Consider the following 20,184-nt stretch of genomic DNA (forward strand, 5'->3'; position numbering starts at 1 on the left):
TATTTTAAAAACACACCTGCTTGGTGTCATTTTACTTTAGGAGCAAGGATTGTGACTGCAGAGTAGAGCATTGTGAATCAAGGAGATCTTTGTTGTTGTTCAATCAATTCTTCAGAATTCGAGCATGCCCTCAGTTGTTTTTGCACTTTCCTATAGCTCTTAATTTGGTTTATACTTCAACGGACAGTAGGATGAGATTCATGTTCCATCCGGTTTTGTCCAAAAACATTTGAGCAGCTTCTATGGAAAAAAATATTAAACCAGATTTAGCTTTTAGGTGAATAATATAACCACCTGGGCATAATATAAAGACTGAAATGTATGAAAGAAAAGCAATTTAGACTCTGAATGCCAGTAGTTAATATTTGGATGGAGAGATCGATCTCAGGAGAATAAACTTTAAAAGAAGATTTATTATTTTCTTAATGGAAATACATGATTTTAAGAAGGAATCTGTATAAAGCAATTATACCCCAATAAAGATGTAAAAAAAATAAAAATAAAAAATTTAAAAAAAGGAATCACTTGAGACATTGTCTTAACACTTATACTGTAAAATTGGAAGTGAGGATCAGTTTTCATTGTCTGTTTACAAAGTTAGTTATCTGTGCAATTTTTTAAAAAAGTTTATTGGTGAAATTTGTTTTTAGAAGAAACCTCCCACCACCTTCCCGTCATCCTCTGGACAAAACAGAGGATGGGAGAGGGCAGGTAGGGAAAGGGGTTGGGAGGTGCAAGCTTCATTTATACATTTGAATATATATAATAAAAACCATTTTATTTTTCATTTCAAATACTTTTCTAAAGCCTTAGTTTACTGAATTGCTTTAATTTAGGAAGAGATGATATCTTTGCTTTATCTTTTCTGATTTGGGGGGATCATCTGAGCATGATAAATGCTTGTTTGTTCAAAGCACTAAAATTGGCTTGCAAAAGACATATTATTATGGGATTCTGTGTTCAAGGGCTTTCTTCTGTTTATCCTGGAACAAAGACATTTGTTTTAAAGTGGTACGAGTTAATAGTCCAACTTCAGATTTCCCATAAAATGCGTAACAGATTACCCAGATGGCAAATGATGATATATAGAGACATTTTCAATATGACTGTTTCCATTGGGCCAGATGGTGATTTAACGTGAATTGTCAAACATTTACGTTCTTATTAAATTGTCTTATTTTGTCAAAGCCAAGCTAGCAACATAACGTGGAATACACTCAGGAATTGCAAAAGGACAACAACAAAAATTCAGACACCAAGTATGGCAGACGGCATTTGCTCCATATGGCATGTGAAGGCTCACAGCCAGTGCCTGTGTTGCCCTTGGGAAGCTTAAGGAAATACCTGTTGAAATGCCATACATTTCCTCTCCCTCCCCAGACCCTTTTTATCTGCCCTCTTGCAGGGCAGCCATGCTTCCTCAGTGCCTCAGGTTGAAGTGTGGGAGAGCAGCTTAATTCTTCCACTGGCATTGTCCTTCCACACTGTCCGTTTTGTTATGGGCACCACCCCAGCTATTTCCTCTTAGATGGTTCGGGAATTTTGCAGAGAGATGGGTCATTTGTGGAGTAAGTCATGTGCCCGGTCACAGGGCTCCTTCAAGACAGCTCACTGCCTGAGGTCAGCACAGAACACAGTCCTGGGCCTGCAGGGCTCCCCACCAGTGAGTTGTGGGTCAACAAACTTTTGCTGTTCTCATTTTCAACATAAAGCTTTGAATATTTCATGCAATATCAAATCGCTGCAGGTTTTCTCTTCCAAAACTTATGTGAAAATCTGAGTAACACAGTATATGATATATCAAGGCCATGACAAGCAACCCCTTGTTACTGAATTCTGAATTTGATCAGAACATCTGTTTTAAAGGAATTCAGAATGGTTAAAACTCAGCTTTTTTTTTTTTTTTAAGCAGATGTGTTCTTTCAGAGACCTCGCATGGCAAGATTAAACATTATATAAAAATAAACTTAAAAATGAAAACCTCTGAGAACACTTTGAAACCTGTTTTGGTCTATTATCTCCTTGAAGGCTGCCCAGCCTTCATTAAGAACAATTAGATGTTGTCACTTGAAATATCTTTTGGTGGCATTCCTGGTGGAGACGGTCAGCTCTGGCTGTAGGAGCCCCTCCACCTCCCAGGGTCCAGCATTGTTTCAGATCAGATAACAAGAACAGGTGCTCAGGAGCTGATCCAAATGACATTTTGTGTTTTATTTTTCCTGTTTGTTGATGAGGATCCATCAATGTGTCCTTGTCTAATTATGTTATGGGAAATTTTAAAACACTGAATTGGTTTGGAGCTGTGCATTGAAGGTTAGTCATGTCAGGAATCGAGAGGGTGTTGTGTGTGTACATAAAAGTTTACATAAAAGTGTATGTTATTTACTTTTATTTACAACACGCGATTCACATGCCTTAGTGGTCAATTTCAGACCTTCCCTGAGGAGGAACCAAGTAGCTTTATGGCTGAGTGTTGTTTCAAGGCTCCCACTACAGTTCCGTCTGTAACTTCATTATTATCCTTTGGCCTGGAGCTTGGTCTCACTTACAGCAAGTAGTAGGGCCCATCCTACTTCTTGTTGGGATGCATAACAACACTTACATATACTTTACATTTATAGAGAAATTTCTTCTACATTTCATTTGATCCACCAACAGCCGTATGGTAGGGGTAGGATGGAACAATTATACTAAATTTATAGCTAAAACACCTAAACCCACTCAAGACATCTGATGGGGAGGAAAGGGGGGAAAAGGAAAGAACAGAGTTGTATCAACTCTTGGTGTGATTGCCACTGACAATTTTAGAGTAAGTTACATTAGAAATTTCCCTCCCACCCATAGTTCTGGGTTCTAGGAATACTTTGGACTAGTCATATTTGTGAGGTGTTTCCAACATAAATTCTTCAGTGCTCTTTCAGTTCTTCCATGAAAAAGTCAAAACTGAATACTGGTTTTTATCCTGGGATCTCTGAACAAGGAGAAGCCCCAGGCCTAGGGCAGTCTGGGGAAGTGAGGGCAGATGTGGCAGAGTGACCCCCAGGTGCAGGGACAAGTATTTGGGTTTCTCTATTGTTGACCTTCTAAAGAGCTCAATGCACTTTCCGTGTCAGTTTTTGAGAGAGGTGGCAACAGGTACTGCTTATTTTATAGAGAAACTAGAGTTCAATTGAGATAGCATGAGTATGCATTTCCTTAATTTTTAGTGCTAGCATTTAGTAGTGAACACCCTGAACGTCTCCTTAGCACCTTGGTCGTTAGCTCCAGTTTGGAGAATGGCCCAGACAGGATACTCAGCTGTAGCTAGATTCCCTCAGAAGATATGGCCCAACCTAATTAGAATTTTAAAGTAGGTTTCTCTATATCTTGGGCCTTTCTCTTTTCACATGACCCTTGTGTAAACATGTCTATTAAAGTGGAAACAAATAATTTTTAAAATGGAAATTCTCATGTTTTATTTTAGTGGGGAGCCCCCTGAGAAGATAGCCATGTATGACTGAATGCTCTACGATTCCTATTTTGTTGCTTGTGGCCAGGAAAATAATCCAGGTGACATTTGCTCAATCCAGTCTTCTGAAGTGGTGATGGCCACTTCTTCCCACCACCAATACGTCAAGGCAAAGTCTACATATACAACAATGGATTTTATTTCCTGCCCCATTTAGGAACCACTGTCCAGTGATCAGACTTCGTATTTTTAGTGTGGGCTAGTGGTTAAAAATCAGGAGTCCAGGATTGGCTCATATTGTACTCATGCCTGGGTATATATCCCTGACCTGGCACTTTCTCGTAGTACGTCTTCTTTCTAAGCTTCAATATACTTATCTGTAAAATAGGGATACATGTCCTCTTTATGTGGTTTTGAGGGTTGGTTTGTGTATATCTGAAGTACTTAGAACAATGCTTGGCATATATAGAAAGCCCTTAATAGATGTTGGCTTACAAACAGGTATACCCTAGCCAGTTCTGAAGAGCTACAGATACTGCTTTAATTATACCTACTGTGTGTGCTTTGTACTAAAAGTTATACTGTTCAAAGCTAGAGTAATGAACCTCATGAGCAGGGTTTCATAGCATTTAAGATTCTAACACCAACTTTCAATCAAGGCTAGAGGTGGCCTCTACTATCCAGTTAGCTGGGCTGCCTCTAGGCTGGGTGGTCTGTGCTTGTACTTTGTTGGGTGAAATAGCCTGACTGCTCAGTGAAGCAACAGCCATGTTGTTTTTTGTCCTTTGGAGGCTGAAAGTAGTAGAGCCGTAAATGCACTGGGCAGCCCAGTGCTGCCAACTGCTGTCTGAACCGCAATACAAAGTTTGAGGTCTGTACACACTGTGTCTGCTGGCCTTCAGATCCCAATTCCCTTTCTCTGTCAGTTTTTCCAGTCTCCATCTCATTGTTTTCAACACAGATGATTTGTTAAATGGAAACTGATTTACATTTCCTACCTGTTCAGACTTTTACAAAAACTAAAGTTGTAAATCAGAAAAATTGCTTTTGACACATGTGTGGTTAGGAAAATATGGACATGGTTACCTAAGCCTAGCCTTGTAATATAAATCAAAATAACCATTCCCTCATTGTACAATTCTCCCCATATCTTAGAACATGTTACCTTCCATCCTTCCCTAGAGCCACATTTTTTGGTTTGTGTTATTAAGAGGGTTATTTACGATTTCTCAGGAGTGAGACTAGTGGGCACTACCCCTTTCCCAGTTCTTTGGGCAATCTCTTGCTTCACCTACACAAGATTACCATTTGCTAGGACCTGAATTTACTAATTTGTTCATACCTCAGGAGCGAAAACTCAAGTCAAGAGGAAACTGTTTTGGGGCTTCCCTGGTGGCACAGTGGTTGAGAATCCGCCTGCCAATGCAGGGGACACGGGTTTGATCCCTGGTGCGGGAAGATCCCACATGCCGCAGAGCAACTAAGCCCATGAGCCACAGCTACTGAGCCCGTGTGCCGCATCTACTGAAGCCCACGCGCCTAGAGCCCGTGCTCGGCAATGAGAAGCCACCGCAACAAGAAGCCCGCGCACTGCAATGAAGAATAGCCCCCGCTCACCGCAACTAGAGAAAGCCCGCACGCAGCAACGAAGACCCAACTCAGCCAAAAATAAATAAATAAATTTATTTAAAAAAAAAGAGGAAACTGTTTTAATAAGTAACCACAGACACAGAAGTAGCGAGAAATGATGGGGAAAAGATAATCCACTATAGCGAAGACCAAATGAAAGGTGATATTTCACAACTGCTAGGTTGACGGTTTAACTTGGGTTTTTTTTTTCCCCTGTAAACTGGTATTTGCTAAGCAAGTTTAGGGAAAAATTCCACATGCTCAATCATGTTTTCCAAACTCCACTTCTCATAATAAACCATTGGCTTGGAGTGCTTGCTCTAATTTCTCTATTCCATTAAACAAGTGTGGGATTTCTTTTAATTCAAGAATGTTAATGTGCAACATTTGTTACTTTGTTGTTAGTGACCTCTACCATCACCCAAATTGTTAATAATCCAAGTAATAAGTGATTACATTGGATAGCTGTTTGTAGGTGATTTAAAAAAAAAAAAAGATACATACGTTGAATAGAATTAACTGTGCCCTTCCAGAACTTTGGATCTGTGTTCCCATTCAGATTTTATTTGTAATCTCCCTACCCCCCACCATCAGCAATGGCATAATGTAAATTATGTGGTATCTGCCATTTAAAAACTATTTTAACCATGGTCTCTCTCCTTCCTTTTTTGTTTTAAACATAGGACATGGATTTGATTGACATACTTTGGAGGCAAGATATAGATCTCGGGGTAAGTCGAGAAGTATTTGACTTCAGTCAACGACGGAAGGAGCATGAGCTGGAAAAACAGAAAAAACTTGAAAAGGAAAGACAAGAACAACTGCAAAAGGAGCAAGAGAAAGCCTTTTTCGCTCAGTTACAACTAGATGAAGAGACAGGTGAATTCCTCCCGGTTCAGCCAGCACAACACATCCCGTCGGAAACCAGTGGATCTGCCAACTACTCCCAGGTACAGGGTACTCAGTTCTTGGGAAGGTAAAACATCTGGATTTGAGTTCCAGCTTTGCCTTTTACTTCATGAACTTATTAAGTCAACTTCCCAGCCTCAGCCTACTGATGAGTTCAGTGCCTGACTGACTTACCTCAGTGTAAGGATTAGGAGGACATAAATTACATGGAAGAGCTTTGTAAGCTATAAAAACATTATGTAATTGCAAGGATCAAGCAGCTGCAACAGTAGTGACAGTAGTAGGACTGTTGTAGTAGGGATTATTCATGTACTGTGACAGGTACTGTTCTAAAGTATTTGAAATATTGATTGATTTAATCAATTATGAGTTAATTACCATTATCCTACTTTATCTACAGATGAGCAATTGAAGCCCAAAGAGGTTAAATAACTTGCCCAGAAACTGGGCAATAAATTGGGGGGTGGGGGCCAAGATTTGAAACTAGATAGTCTGGTTTGATTCTGTGCTCTTTACTATACTAAACTGACTTCTGAAACAAGAGGAATGTTTGACTAACTAGACTGTAAACATTTTATGAACACGGAACAATTTTTTTCTTCCTCTGTGTCTTTCCCTTTTATGCAGGTAGCCCACATTCCCAAACCAGATGATTTGTACTTCGACGACTGCATGCAGCTTTTGACAGAGACATTCCCATTTGTAGATGACAATGAGGTATTAACATTTAGTTAACAGCAAATCTCCACAACTATACATAACATATCGTATATTGGTCCCTTTGATGTATCTCCATTTAAAAAAAAAAATGAAAAACTATTTCAGGAGCAAATTTTATCAAGGAAACCTTAGCCTATAGGTAACTTTATGATTTGAAAAAAAAAAAAAAATGACACACCTCCTTCCCCCACATAATACAAAACCAAAAACGTTTACTCCTGCATAGCCAGAGGGATGGGTGAGCATAACCGTGGAAACAAGTTAACTCTCTTGTTATAGGTACTTAGAAATTTTGGTGAGTAAAAAGCAAGCTGGGTAGTAAACCAAGACTTTTTCGGTTAACAATTTTAATAAGTTTATTGTCTGAAGCACTATACTAGGTATTACATACATATATACAAATTAAATTCTAAAGATTGTTCTTACCCATTTTGACGTTTACCTTCAAATGCATAGGATAAAGCAATTAAGCTAGTAAATGAGTAAATGTGGAGTCAGCTGGGCAGGACAAAAACATTTGTTTCATTATATAGAAATAGGAGTCGTAAGTCCCCATTGTAAGTAGAGAAATACAGAACTGCAGCCAATTCCAGTCTAAGATGTTGTGATGGCCTTGGAGCATACCCATCCACTGCTGGTGGCAGATTCATATAGATAAATGCCTTCTCAATTTTAGGTTTCTTCAGCTACGTTTCAGTCACTTGTTCCTGATATTCCCAGCCACATCGACAGCCCAGTCTTTATTGCTCCTAATCAGGCTCAGTCACCTGAAACTGCTGTCCTTCACTTAGCCACTGCTGATTTAGACGATATGCAGCAGGATATTGAGCAAGTTTGGGAGGAGCTATTATCCATTCCAGAATTACAGGTAACTAAGATCTAATATAATAAATACCAAAGATGCTATTTTATATTCAGTCCCTTTAAATTAGTCATTCCAGTTATTTATTATTTATATGCCACCTACTTATAGGAAGGATTGGAGGGTGCTTTTAAATTAGTCATGAGAGCTGCCCATGCTCACTTCAGTGAACTTTTGTTAGCTAAGTGGACTGGATGTCTTGAGGGACAGATCAGGTTATAAACCTGAAGTCTGATCTGGGAACTCTGAAAATAATACATATGCTTAGGCATAAGTATCTGTTGGAAATGGGAATTACCTCTGAATTCTAGAAGAGCCTGGTGTGAATGGGGGTGGGGAGAGATTACCGTCAGATATGGATTATCAGCTATTAAAAATAGCTTAACCTTGACTTAACGTAGTATAAACTTCTTTTCCATGCAGTGTCTTAATATTCAAAGTGACAAACTGGCTGAGACTAGCATGGTTCCAAGTCCAGAAACCAAACTGGTGGAAATTAACAACAATTATCATTTCTATTCATCAATCCCCTCACTGGAAAAAGAAGTAGGTAACTGCAGTCCACATTTTCTCAGTGCTTTTCAGGATTCCTTCAGCAGCATCCTCTCCACAGAAGAATCCAGCCAGTTGACAGTGAACTCATTAAATTCAAATGCCACAGTAAATACAGATTTTGGTGATGAATTTTATTCTGCTTTCATAGCAGAGCCCAGTACCAGCAACAGCATGCCCTCCTCTGCTACTTTAAGCCAGTCACTCTCTGAACTTCTAAACGGGCCCATTGATATCTCTGATCTATCACTTTGTAAAGCCTTCAACCAAAACCACCCTGAAAGTGCAACAGCAGAATTCAATGATTCTGACTCTGGCATATCACTGAACACAAGTCCCAGCATGGCATCACCTGAACACTCAGTGGAATCTACCATCTGTGGAGACACACTGCTTGGCTTCAGTGATTCTGAAATGGAAGAAATAGATAGTTCTCCTGGAAGTGTCAAACAGAAGGGTCCTAAAACACAGCCAGTAAGGCCTTCTGGGGATACAGTCCAACCCTTGTCATCATCTCGGAGGAACAGTGCTCCAGTGTGTGATGCCCAGTGTGAAAATACACCAAAGAAAGAAGTGCCTGTAAGTCCTGGTCATCGAAAAACCCCATTCACAAAAGACAAACATTCAAGCCGCTTGGAGGCTCATCTCACAAGAGATGAGCTACGGGCAAAAGCTCTCCATATCCCATTCCCTGTAGAAAAAATCATTAACCTCCCAGTTGATGACTTCAATGAAATGATGTCCAAGGAGCAATTCAACGAGGCTCAACTTGCATTAATTAGAGACATACGTAGGAGGGGTAAGAATAAAGTGGCTGCTCAGAATTGCAGAAAAAGAAAACTGGAAAATATAGTGGAACTGGAGCAAGATTTAGATCATTTAAAAGATGAAAAAGAAAAATTGCTCAAAGAAAAAGGAGAAAATGACAAAAGCCTTCATCTACTGAAAAAACAACTCAGCACCTTGTATCTTGAAGTCTTCAGCATGCTACGTGATGAAGATGGAAAGCCGTACTCCCCAAGTGAATACTCCTTGCAGCAAACGAGAGATGGCAATGTATTCCTTGTTCCCAAAAGTAAGAAGCCAGATACTAAGAAAAACTAGATTTGAGCAGATCTGACCTTTTCTGAGCTAGTGGGTTTTTGTTGTTGTTGTTGTACTGTTATACTAAAAGCTCCTACTGTGATGTGAAATGCAGAAATACACTTTATAAGTAATTCTATGCAATAGTCAAAACTAGTGTAGAAAATATAAAACTTTAAGAAGCATTAAAATAAGTTATCAGTATGCTGAATCAGTAGTTTCACTTTAACTGCAAACTTAATTTCTTAAAACACCATTGGGGCTAGTTTCTATATACATGTAAATACTACAAAAACTCCTTATTTATACTGTTCTTATCTCATTTGTTACTTTCGTAGATTTATATGATACATCTGGCTAAAAGCAAATTGTTGCAAAACTAACCACTATGTACTTTTTTAAATAAATACTGTATGAACAAAAAAATGGCATTTTTTATATTAAATTGTTTAGCTCTAGCAAAAGACAATTTATGAAAAGCTGGTACTAATAAAGGAATATTATGACCGTTAAATTATTTCTTTGAAGTTCATTCACAACCTTTTATGACAATAATATGGAAAGCACTACACTAAATTGGTACGGGAGATACAGGGAAATGGAGTATATCAAAAAGATTTTCTCGGGCTTCCCTGGTGGCACAGTGGTTGAGAGTCCGCCTGCCGTTGCAGGGGACACGGGTTCACACCCTGGGTCTGGAAAGATCCCGCATGCCGCAAAGCCGCTGGGCCCGTGGGCCGCAGCCGCTGAGCCTGCACGTCCGAAGCCTGTTCTCCGCAACGGGAGAGGCCACAACGGTGAGAGGCCCGCGTACCGCAAAAAAAAAAAACCTTTCTCTTCAGCAGCAAGTATATCTCAACTAAAAAAAATGCTCTATATACTTTGACATGAAAACACCGGTTCTTTTACTCCTATCAAGGTATATGCCATACATTTGAAGGTGTGGGAGAACCATCCTACTAACAGAGTATTACAGACACAGGAAGTTGGAAGGCTCTGAGGCCTGTTTGAGAAAATATATGGCTGAACATGGAGAGGGAGAAAAAGGGTGGGTGAGTAGAAAAGCACATGGCACAGATCCTTGTTAAGCCTTCATAACCTTTGCTTTTACCTTGTGGAGAACTACTGGCAGTGTTAAGTAGGGGTAACATCTGAGTTAAAAGTTTCCTCTGCCTTGTGTGTCGGCAGTAGTCTACAGGGTAAAGGTAGGAGACCAATGGGAAGGCTCTGAAATACTCACATGGAGTATGGTGTCTTGGTTTAGAGTGATAGCAGTAGTGAGAAGGCACTGGATTCTGCATGTTTCAAAGAAGGAACTAAAAGGATTTTCCAATAGAATGGATGCAGAATGAAGGTAGACTCAAGGACTTGAACATCTGAAAGAACTGAGTTGCCCAGAGATGGTTAAGACTGTGGCTAGAAGATTTAGGTGGGAAAACCAGTTCACTTTGGGACATATCCAGTGATTAAACATGTAAACAGCAGGTACAATAGCAAGGCCCCTCAAAATTTTGAGACTCTGCAGGCCACCCAAGAAACCATTCACAGCACTGATCATTTTCTTCATTTGGTCAGATATTCACGTCTTGCTTGGTTTCATTTTGAAGTGGGTAAATGGAAGTCATCTGAGGGCTCAGCATGTTTAAAATAAGCACTACGTGCAGGTTATTCACCAAAAGTCCTATCAATCCATCAGGAGCAATATAGTGTACAGGGTCCACAGGCCCTAGAGCCAGACTGCCTGGGCTGCTACCATTTTCCAAGAATGACCTCCAGTGAGGCAAAGCACCGAGGCTGCTTCATCTGTAAAGCAGGGATAAGTATGCAGTGAATTACTCCACAAGAAGCACTGACCCTAGCTAATAGTAAGCACGCTATAAATGAGACTTTTTTCTTCAGCCTTTTATTAGCATGCCTTTTAGTTGCAAGTGAAAGAAACTAAAGTCAAACCAGCTTAATAAGAATTTGACTCAGCCGACTGTAAAGTTCAGGGTTGAAAACGACTTCAAGGACTATCTAGGCATTCAAATGTGGAGATTCTGTGGTCTGTCCTGTGTGGTCAAGAATTCCTTCCCATAGTGGTGTTTTAGAGATCCCTGGAAGACACATCACTTTTTCAACCTCAGAAGACAAAAATCTCATCTCGAATAAAGTGCCCTTAAACAAAATTATGGGTGGGAGTGATGGCAATCTGTTAACAGCAGCCCCCATCTGGAGCACATGGAGTTAACTTGCACCTACTACTATCTACTCCCCCCCACACACAAGGGGGAAGAACACCTAGGCAGACCAGATTTCTACTATCATGAAACCAGATGCCTTCACTCACACATTCGTTAGTCAAACTTCAGAACTTTGCAAGTTGAAGATAACTGACCACAACCTTTCAGTGCCTAAAAATTACTCTGAAGTACTATACATGCTGCATTACATAGAACTAAAATTTTAAAAACTAACAAATCCTGACCCATGACTAGAAGATTTCACCTCTTGATCATGAAATGTTTATCTGACTCCTCAGATTAAACTTGGCTCTCCAACTGTTAAACCTTACTTGAACAGTTCCTAATTTTAAAATGGGTACCTATGCCTTTTACATTGAGGTACACCCTATTAGAAATCTTAACTGCATGACACTGCATTTGTTATATAAAATTCTTGCCGAGATTTTCTTGAAGTCTGTGGAGTAGCTGCTCAAATGTACCTTATAATACTTCCATACCCATTCTTCTAAGTCTCAGAACATATACAAAATCTTCTTTTTTACTTTAAAGATATTTATCAGGCCAATTCCAGCTTTTTAACACTTTGAGAACTGGAAAAAAATTAAAGAACTTTAATCCTATGTGGAGGAAAAAACCTCCCATTGGCATTAACTTTGTCACCCTTTAAAATTTAAGCATCGCTTCAGCACATTTTTAGAACAGTACTCATGATTATTACCAAGAATACTATCTTTAGGGACCAAGAGCCAGCTTAAGCTCTTTAAACGCATTATCCCATTTAACAACCTTCACACTTACGAGAGCAGGTAATATCAGATTACTGTTGCCAAGCATCTCAAAATACCACTTAACCATCACAACTTCTAAGTTAGAAGTTAGCCTTACCTGATACTTAAGGGTACATATTACCGAATCAAACCTGATTTTTGGTTAACTACCTTAAAAGTAACATTTAACGCGTATAAAAAAAACATTCTAAGAGGTGTGCTACCATCACCAAACTGCCAAGGGGAGCATAGCATAAAAAAGGAAACCCCAGACAACCTGATCAAGGTCACGAACCACCGTGTTAGTTCTGAACTTAAAATTTTTCCCGATAGGCAAAATCTGGCATCTCAAACAAAATCCTGATTGCATTTTTCTGATACCTACTAAATAAGGATATTGAGTAGAAAACTGAGATTAAATCCAAATAACCTATCAGTTCTTTTGATGCAGTTTACTCAACATTTGCTGGTGGAACAGACTAAATAGACAATGTATTTTTAAAAATGAAAATTCCGTGTATTCTAATTTTCAGATATAGTTGATATCTGATACAATTTTTCATCTTTGTGATAAACCCTTATTAATTGTAATGGCTATACACATGGATGTAGTGAAACTTAACCATTTCTCATTAAGCTGTCCACTTCCTTATACATAACACTATCCACATTACCAGTAAATTTCAGAAGTAAAATAGTACATACAGGTAAATCCGTTATTTCCTAGCTTTCAGTACCATGCCCACTTAACTTCTACCAGGTGAATACAGTTTAATGCACCCTTGCCATTACCTGATTGAAAATATATTAAGCAAAAAATGGCATATATTACCTATTACCTTACTCTTCCCCCAACCCTTGGTACTTTTTATTCAGTTCCAAGTTTAATTAACCTAGTGTATTTACAGGACCCTGCTTTTGCAAAACACTAATCCTCCAAAAAAATTTTAATTGCAGTTTGTAATGAGTACACGGGAGATTCCAAATTTATCTTGTTGCCTGAACATTCTGCAGTTTCATTTAATGTATTTTCACTCTGAGAAAATAAAGATAAACGTTATTTTACAACTCAAGCATTAAATTGGAATTATAAGGCACTTACAGCTACACAGAATACAAGCAAAATGTGTCAAAATCCTAAAATCCTCACATGGCTTCAATTCACAAAGTATTTCACATGTTAACAGCTATCAATGCTATGAACCCAAGTAAGTGTGGTATGAAAATTAAAAAAAAAAAAAAAAATCACATCAAAACCATACCTCACAAATTTGTCAAATTTTTTGGGGGGGTGTGCTGCCCAAAATATCTTAGTTCCCCAACTAGGGATTGAACTGGGGCTCCCTGAAGTGGAAGCATGGAATTCTAACCACTGGACTGCCAGGGAATTCCCTCAATTTGTCAAACTGACACATTATCACTTGGGTTAAACTGCATAACGATAGTTTACTACTTAATTTTATTAAAGTTCTCCCCAACCCACCTTCACACCACAAAATGCTCAATTGCCTTTCTCAAGATTAAGAAACCAAGTACCTCCAAAAACAAAAAACACACAGTACCTTCCAACATTTTGAACCCTCATTTCACCATTCTCCCAAATTACCGTTCACATAATTGTCCTTACCCACAATTTTTCTCCAAAGTTAGTTCACTGACTCACCAATCACCCAAGTATCTCATGTATTCTGTCCTTTAAGAATTAAATCCTTAAGTGGCAATAAGCTTTTTCCCCACACCTACTTCTCATGTGATCTGTTTTCCACTGAATAAAATCTACATCCTTTAAATCAACTGATAATGTGAAGGCTCATGCCAAGTTTCCTGTTTTTTACTTACTGGTAAAGTATGCAATGTCCACCTATACAGCATTTAAGTCACATGAACACTGTGAAGTGACAAAACAACACACACATTTCTAAAAATATTTTAATGAAAAAGTTCTTTCTGTAAACATTTCATTATACTACAAATGAAACATTTGAATCCATTACAGACCACCTCTTAAGTCTTATAAATCAGAGTAAAACATTGAGATTTAAAAGTAATCTTGAATATTTATATAGGCTAACAATCCTTACATTACCCCTGCACATTAGCATGCTTACTCACTACTTTGTGACATCAATTACTGGAATTCCAAGAGATACTGGCATTTAATTAGAAATGTTTCAAATGGTGACTTACATATTAGAACTCTTAAAACCAAGTGTATTTCAACTGTTCAGTTCCTTAACAAACGGTCTTTGTTACCAGATAGTTTTTGTTCTTTAGGACATGAGTGTAAAATGAGCTTTTTCAGAAGAAATGTAGTGTGGGAAGCTGTAACCTATGAGTTGCTTTGACAAAATGAGTTAAGGTTTGCCTTGACCATTTTTCCCTTGTATAACTTCCTTCGTTTACTGGTGTTATGACTTAAGAGCATCGTATTTTTCAGAAATGACAGTGGAACTACATTTAAGTAAAATCACTTTATTTCATAAAGGAGATGGACTGCAAAAGAACAATGCCTTTAAAAAAGAAAATATTTCCTATCTTAGGAAGTCTGCTTCATTAAAAACCATGTTGTAAAGAAAAATTATCATTAAAAGGCTATTTACCTTATTCAACACTTCATTCTATGGTGGTGTGTAGAAATTCAGTCCTGATTTAGATAGATACAGAAAGAGACCCAACCAGTTATTTTCTGAAAATAAAATCTGTGGCAACCTAACTGCTCCTGTATATAAATAATTTGACTTACTATAATTTAGAAACTAGTTTTATTTTAACCATCTGTCCCCCCCAAAGTGTTATTTTTTTAAAAAGTGAATTAACATCAAACCTCAAATTTTAACAAGCCCTTTTGGGGCAGCAATAATAGCCCTTATGAACAACCAGCATCTGATTTGTGTAGTAATTGGGTAATATTTTAACTATTCTTTGGGAAAGGTTGTCTTAAAAAGGAGCTTTAGTGGAATTAGGCCCCCACTGCCTCTGATTAACAGATTAAACACAAAGAAACCTAAAAAAGAACCAAAAGTTTATCCTATTAGTCCAAATAATTCCCTGAAGTCGTATGTGAGAGAACTTATTTATGTATGAGGCCACTTGAACGAAGACCATTTTTATATCTGTATGATCTGAGTTTTGAAATTTCATTCCAAGATTTTCTTTTCTCTAGAATGAGTACTGAAGCGTAATGCTTCTGTTACATGTCATGCTTATTACAAAAATTCTTTAAAAAAACCTGGTCACTCCTTCTCTTGTCAAAAATTGACTTTATCCTAAAGACACCAACAATGAATTGTATATATCTGACTCAAGATGAACACTCACGGTTACTGCAGGGAAAATTTTAAAACTGTTTAAAATGTGTTCGATGTGGTTCCAAGATAAACTTTTCAGCTGAACAATTTTGCCAATGTATCTAATAGTTTTAAAATATGTAATATAAATTTATAGGGAAACAAATGGTGTCATCAGGCTTTAGTGTAAGCTACAAACCTTACCCAGCCAGAAACCTTCGTATTTAAGATGGTAGGAAAGACATTCCTCATTTAGGCAAGTAGGGTTCTCATTCAACCTGCAAATCAAAAAAATTACTCTTACCTTGCTTTACAAAAAATTACTCTTTAATTAGTGAAAAAATTCAAATTCAAGCCTTACCTAATGCTTATTGCCCTTCCTTGCAGGTCTAAATGCTAGACCTAGTGACTGTGGCCAACTATCTCTCATTGGTGTTCCAAAAGGCGAAGAGCTCCTTCCTGCTAGACTTTCTTCGATATTTCAGTTGTAATAAGCAGATTTAACTAGCTTTTGGAAAGTTGCTCACTATCACCATAGTATCTTATGCCTTCACTTCTCTGTAGTTGAAGCTCTTGCTGCTGCCTTGTCATTCTTTATTTATGCTGACTTGTCCATACTCAAAAGGCTGCTGAAGTCCTGTCTTAGTGAGTCTCCTTTGATCCACACTGTGCTTAAAAAGCACATCTTAGGTCCTTTAAAGCTGGTTAAATCGCTCTCCTCATGGCTTAACTTTTCCACACTGTTTACAAGAACTAAGCTAATACAACTTATAAACAGGTCACATACACAGATTTCACCTGCTTATAGGTTGCAAACATCAACTTACTGACAATATTTTCACTATTAAACTAGTTCCAGAACACAGAAAGTTTGTTAACAGTACAAATTAACCTCATATGCCATTAAAGGATACTGTCAAGGTTGTGTCAAACAATTTCACAAACATAGAAACAGGAAATGTTAATCTCCCCCATTCCTTCAACCTTTATTATATGAATAAAAGAACTTGAGACAATTTAGCTTAATTTTAATAAAATGTTTCCCAAGCATTATTTTGACCAGGTACCCAGGTTTAAGTTATGAACATTGACAGTGTCCATTTATATAACCAACACTTGAAGTTGTTAAAGACTTAACCATTTTCTAATAATTAGCCTATTTTCTACACTGCTTATTCACATATGTCCATTAACAAATGGAATGTCTGTTACATTTATTGGTTTGTGAGTGTTTTCTGGAAAACTGCAGTGTCTGTGAAGACCGATTTCCATGCTGGCATTGCATGCATCCAAATATTAATGCACAGAGGCACAGAATTAGAGCAACGAGAGCATATTCAAACACTAGCACGCCCCATCCCCCCTTTTATTGCTTGTTTTGCTTAGTACTTCTTAAAACAAAAATAAGAATCTCAAATTTAACGTTCAACTACCGAAGAAATAATAACAGCAGGGCACATACTTAGGGCTCGAATGAAATTTTAAGCACTAGCTGGCGCAAAACAGTAGACATTGGTTTATATATATATATATATATATATGACCTTGTTATCGAAGACTCTTCTCAACCAGGGTCTTCCAAACAAATTGTAAACTCATACCAACATGACTTAGGTTCAAGCATACACATGGAAATAACAGTGTGTTCTTTGGGATTTTTAGTGAGTATAAACTCTGACTATCCAAATTTGAATTCAGGTCTTGAGGAAGTGAAAAGCTTGTTTGTACTAAGCAACTGTGCTACACTTCTACTGCAGTAATCACTTGGGATGATTATATCTAGACTATTCTTGGTTTCATCCAGTATAATGCAGAGGGTACAAACAGGAAAGCATGCCAGCCAGTTAAGGGTTCAACAATGCATGATTTTTATTCTCTTGCTCTGAGAGCTTGTATCAAAAAAATATATATTAAACCAAGGAAAATAACTGAAGATTTATGGGCCTCTTGTGCTTTAAAAAGGAAAAAAAGAAGGTAGCCACTAATTCGCTCAGATAGAGCAGGCTTAGTGGTCCTGTATTTTGAAGATTTTAAGAATGTTTCTTAAGGTAGGAGGAAACAGAAAACATTCACTATCCCTTTCCAGAATTTAAACAGAGGGCAGGAGACATTCTTTACACCCAAATAAAACTATGGCAGCAGTTCACATGTGACCAAGGTGAATGTAGAATGGAGATGTTCTAAACACAGCTAGGACTCTCAGCAAAGCTAATACACTAAAATCATATGATTACATTTTGAAAGAAAATGCACAAAAACCAAATAGGAATTTTGAGATTTTTCATTTGAAGTAAATCTTAATGCTATTAAATTCACAAATATGCTAATTTAAATACCCAATTCTATTATCTAAAACACACATTGCAAACATACAAATATCTATTCTCTCCACATGTCAGAGCCCATTCATTTCATGGTTTGGAAATGGGGAGAATAGATCCCCTTAAACTGCAAGTCAGCAGGTGTTTCTTTACAGTTAACTTTAGCAAAATTCATACAAAATAGTAATTAACAATGATCTTCTTTACTTGTTAACTCACAAGGAAACACCTTCAAAACTGCATTTTGTTAAAGTTTCTGTACTAAAATGTAGAAAAACTGAACTACACAAATATTGAAAAGTTAAAAATTCCTTAATTTTTTATTCCTGGTACCACTACCACAATTTACAGGGCAATATACCTGATGTAATGAAAAGAAAAAGAAAAAGACAAAGCTACAACAGATAAAAGACCTCAGGAATGTACATCTAATTGACACTACATTGCATTAATCAATAGCTGCACTTTTTGCAAACTGTGGCTATGACAGTCCTGAACAAGAAGGGTTTCCTGTTTAAGCTGCAGTAACTTTTCTGACTATGGATCATCGTTCCTTCTGTGGCAGATTTTTACAGTTCCTCTAATGCATTTGGGACGACTGTCTCAAAGTAACCTGCAGCTTTCCTGACAACTCCTCGCTCTCTCTCCTGCTAAGAACTGTAGCCTGTTGAATAATACAGGATAAAAAAATTATTACACTCAGTGAACAGTTCCACATATTCTTTATCATCATGACAAAAATTTAAAAGATACCTACCCTTTTCTTCTGAGTTTTTAGAACCTTCTGCTACCATATCCACCACTTCCACCACCAGATCCATAACCACCTGGTAACATACAAAGATTTTAAAGAAACACATGAGTTTTTAATTTAAAAGGCTATGAAAAATTTTTATAGGAAAAAAAAATTATTTACCACCATAGGGACTTCCCGAGCTTCTTCCACCAAAACTGCCCCCCTTCATGGGTCCATAATTTGATTGCTGTTGTCCACTATAATTTCCAAAATCATTATAGCTCCCACCACCACCATAGTTACCTGAAATTACAAAGGTTTTATTTGTGGCTGACCTACACAATTTTCCTATTTTAATATACGTACTCGTTATCTTTTGACAATCGTGGCAGCATGTGCTCTGACACTTACACACAACGCTTTGAAAAGAGATTTTACAGAGCTACCAAACTCTTTTCACTACAGAGGCCCACTAGCAGGCCTCAAACATAGGCAGGAGAGGAAAAACAAAGAGTGAAAGCTGGCTCAAAAGACTATGTATTTAGACAGCTACCGTATTTTGTTTATATTAGATGTTACACCCTAGCACATTCTCTCCTTCATACCACTAAATAGCATCAAAATTGTGTTTGATTCACCGTAATTCTGATACCGTTTAACTTTTAAATCAATGACAAAAAAGCATTTCAAGTTCACTGTTAAGAAAAACCTGTTGTTGATACATCAATACAGTTCAACAAAACTCAGTGCATTCATAACAAAGTTCTTTATAGCATCGTGGAATGATGCAGAGCTGCTTAAGAGTCTGCAACACACCTGACATATTAAGACTCAAAGTATTTTTGTCACCTAGACTCCAGATGACACCCAATTCAACATGTCTGCACATTCAATTTACAGTTCCCATCTATGCAGCTTAAAAGTACCTAGAGTTAACTAAAATTCGGGCAACAAACATTACCGATAAATGTCCATTTCAATACAAAAATAAGAGTTGAATACACTTTGCCAATTTACTAAATTGCCAGCAAAATAAGAACAGTTTAATTTCCCACCATTTGAGTATTTTCTATTATAAAACATCAAATTTGACCAAATGCTGTTTTAACATGTTTTTAAACACCTGTAAGAAACTATAAAAACTACTAAATATTCAAAACAAGTGAAAGTCTACCACCTCCAAAATTTCCTCCTTCATTGTAACCATCATATCCTCCACCACCGCCACCATATCCACCACCTTGGTTTCCATATCCTGGTCCACCACCACCATAGCCTCCTCTACTACTGTAACCAGGACCACCGCCATAGTTACCACCTAGAACAACAAATTGGGTTGTCAGACAAAAATATAAATGTACAGAGGGTCAAGTTATTGAATGCTAGTTTACCGTACTTTTAAGCCCCCAGAAAACAGGTCAATAAATTGATTTAACACTCTAAAGCCTGGTAATACCTGGCTAATAGAACAGCAAGAATCTGGGCTAGGAACAATTAAGATGAATGCTTAAATCTTTTGATATTAAAAAATTGCCTCAATTTTTAAAAATCTCACTAAGGAAAATAGTGAACAGTCTCCTCTGAGACCTATAATTCCACCTCAACTGCTAGTACAATAAATCTTATCAGCCAAAAAGAACTAGGT

The 20,184-nt window shown here is 37.6% G+C and overlaps 2 protein-coding genes across 16 annotated transcripts in view; one reads left to right on the plus strand and one right to left on the minus strand.

Annotated features, from left to right (window-relative positions):
* NFE2L2 (NFE2 like bZIP transcription factor 2) overlaps window positions 1-9,717 on the plus strand; it is a 104,168-nt gene extending 94,451 nt beyond the window's left edge. For 5 of the 7 annotated variants that reach the window (XM_022570100.3, XM_022570099.3, XM_022570102.3 and 2 more), the window contains 4 exons: window positions 5,761-6,027; window positions 6,614-6,703; window positions 7,383-7,574; window positions 7,992-9,717. In XM_022570100.3, the coding sequence (XP_022425808.2) occupies window positions 5,761-6,027; window positions 6,614-6,703; window positions 7,383-7,574; window positions 7,992-9,224 (1,782 nt within the window). In that variant the 3' untranslated portion in view covers window positions 9,225-9,717. Of the gene's footprint in view, window positions 1-4,795; window positions 5,238-5,760; window positions 6,028-6,613; window positions 6,704-7,382; window positions 7,575-7,991 lie in introns of those variants that run through there. The other 2 variants (XM_022570104.3, XM_089915991.1) reach the window with 2 other exon arrangements.
* Window positions 1-20,184, minus strand: part of HNRNPA3 (heterogeneous nuclear ribonucleoprotein A3) — a 23,907-nt gene continuing 3,723 nt past the window's right edge. For 4 of the 9 annotated variants that reach the window (XM_022570114.2, XM_022570110.2, XM_089915994.1 and 1 more), the window contains 4 exons: window positions 19,717-19,857; window positions 18,720-18,842; window positions 18,561-18,630; window positions 17,327-18,467 (listed from right to left, as the gene is read on the minus strand). In XM_022570114.2, coding sequence (XP_022425822.1) covers window positions 18,578-18,630; window positions 18,720-18,842; window positions 19,717-19,857 — 317 coding nt within the window. In that variant the 3' untranslated portion in view covers window positions 17,327-18,467; window positions 18,561-18,577. Of the gene's footprint in view, window positions 13,232-14,106; window positions 15,761-17,326; window positions 18,468-18,560; window positions 18,631-18,719; window positions 18,843-19,716; window positions 19,858-20,184 lie in introns of those variants that run through there. The other 5 variants (XR_016393989.1, XR_016393988.1, XM_089915992.1 and 2 more) reach the window with 5 other exon arrangements.

The sequence above is a fragment of the Delphinapterus leucas genome, chromosome 8 (assembly GCF_059928025.1).
Source record: "Delphinapterus leucas isolate spDelLeu-1000000601 "Yukka" chromosome 8, BTC_Dleu_Yukka2, whole genome shotgun sequence".
NCBI classification, from domain to species: Eukaryota; Metazoa; Chordata; class Mammalia; order Artiodactyla; family Monodontidae; genus Delphinapterus; species Delphinapterus leucas.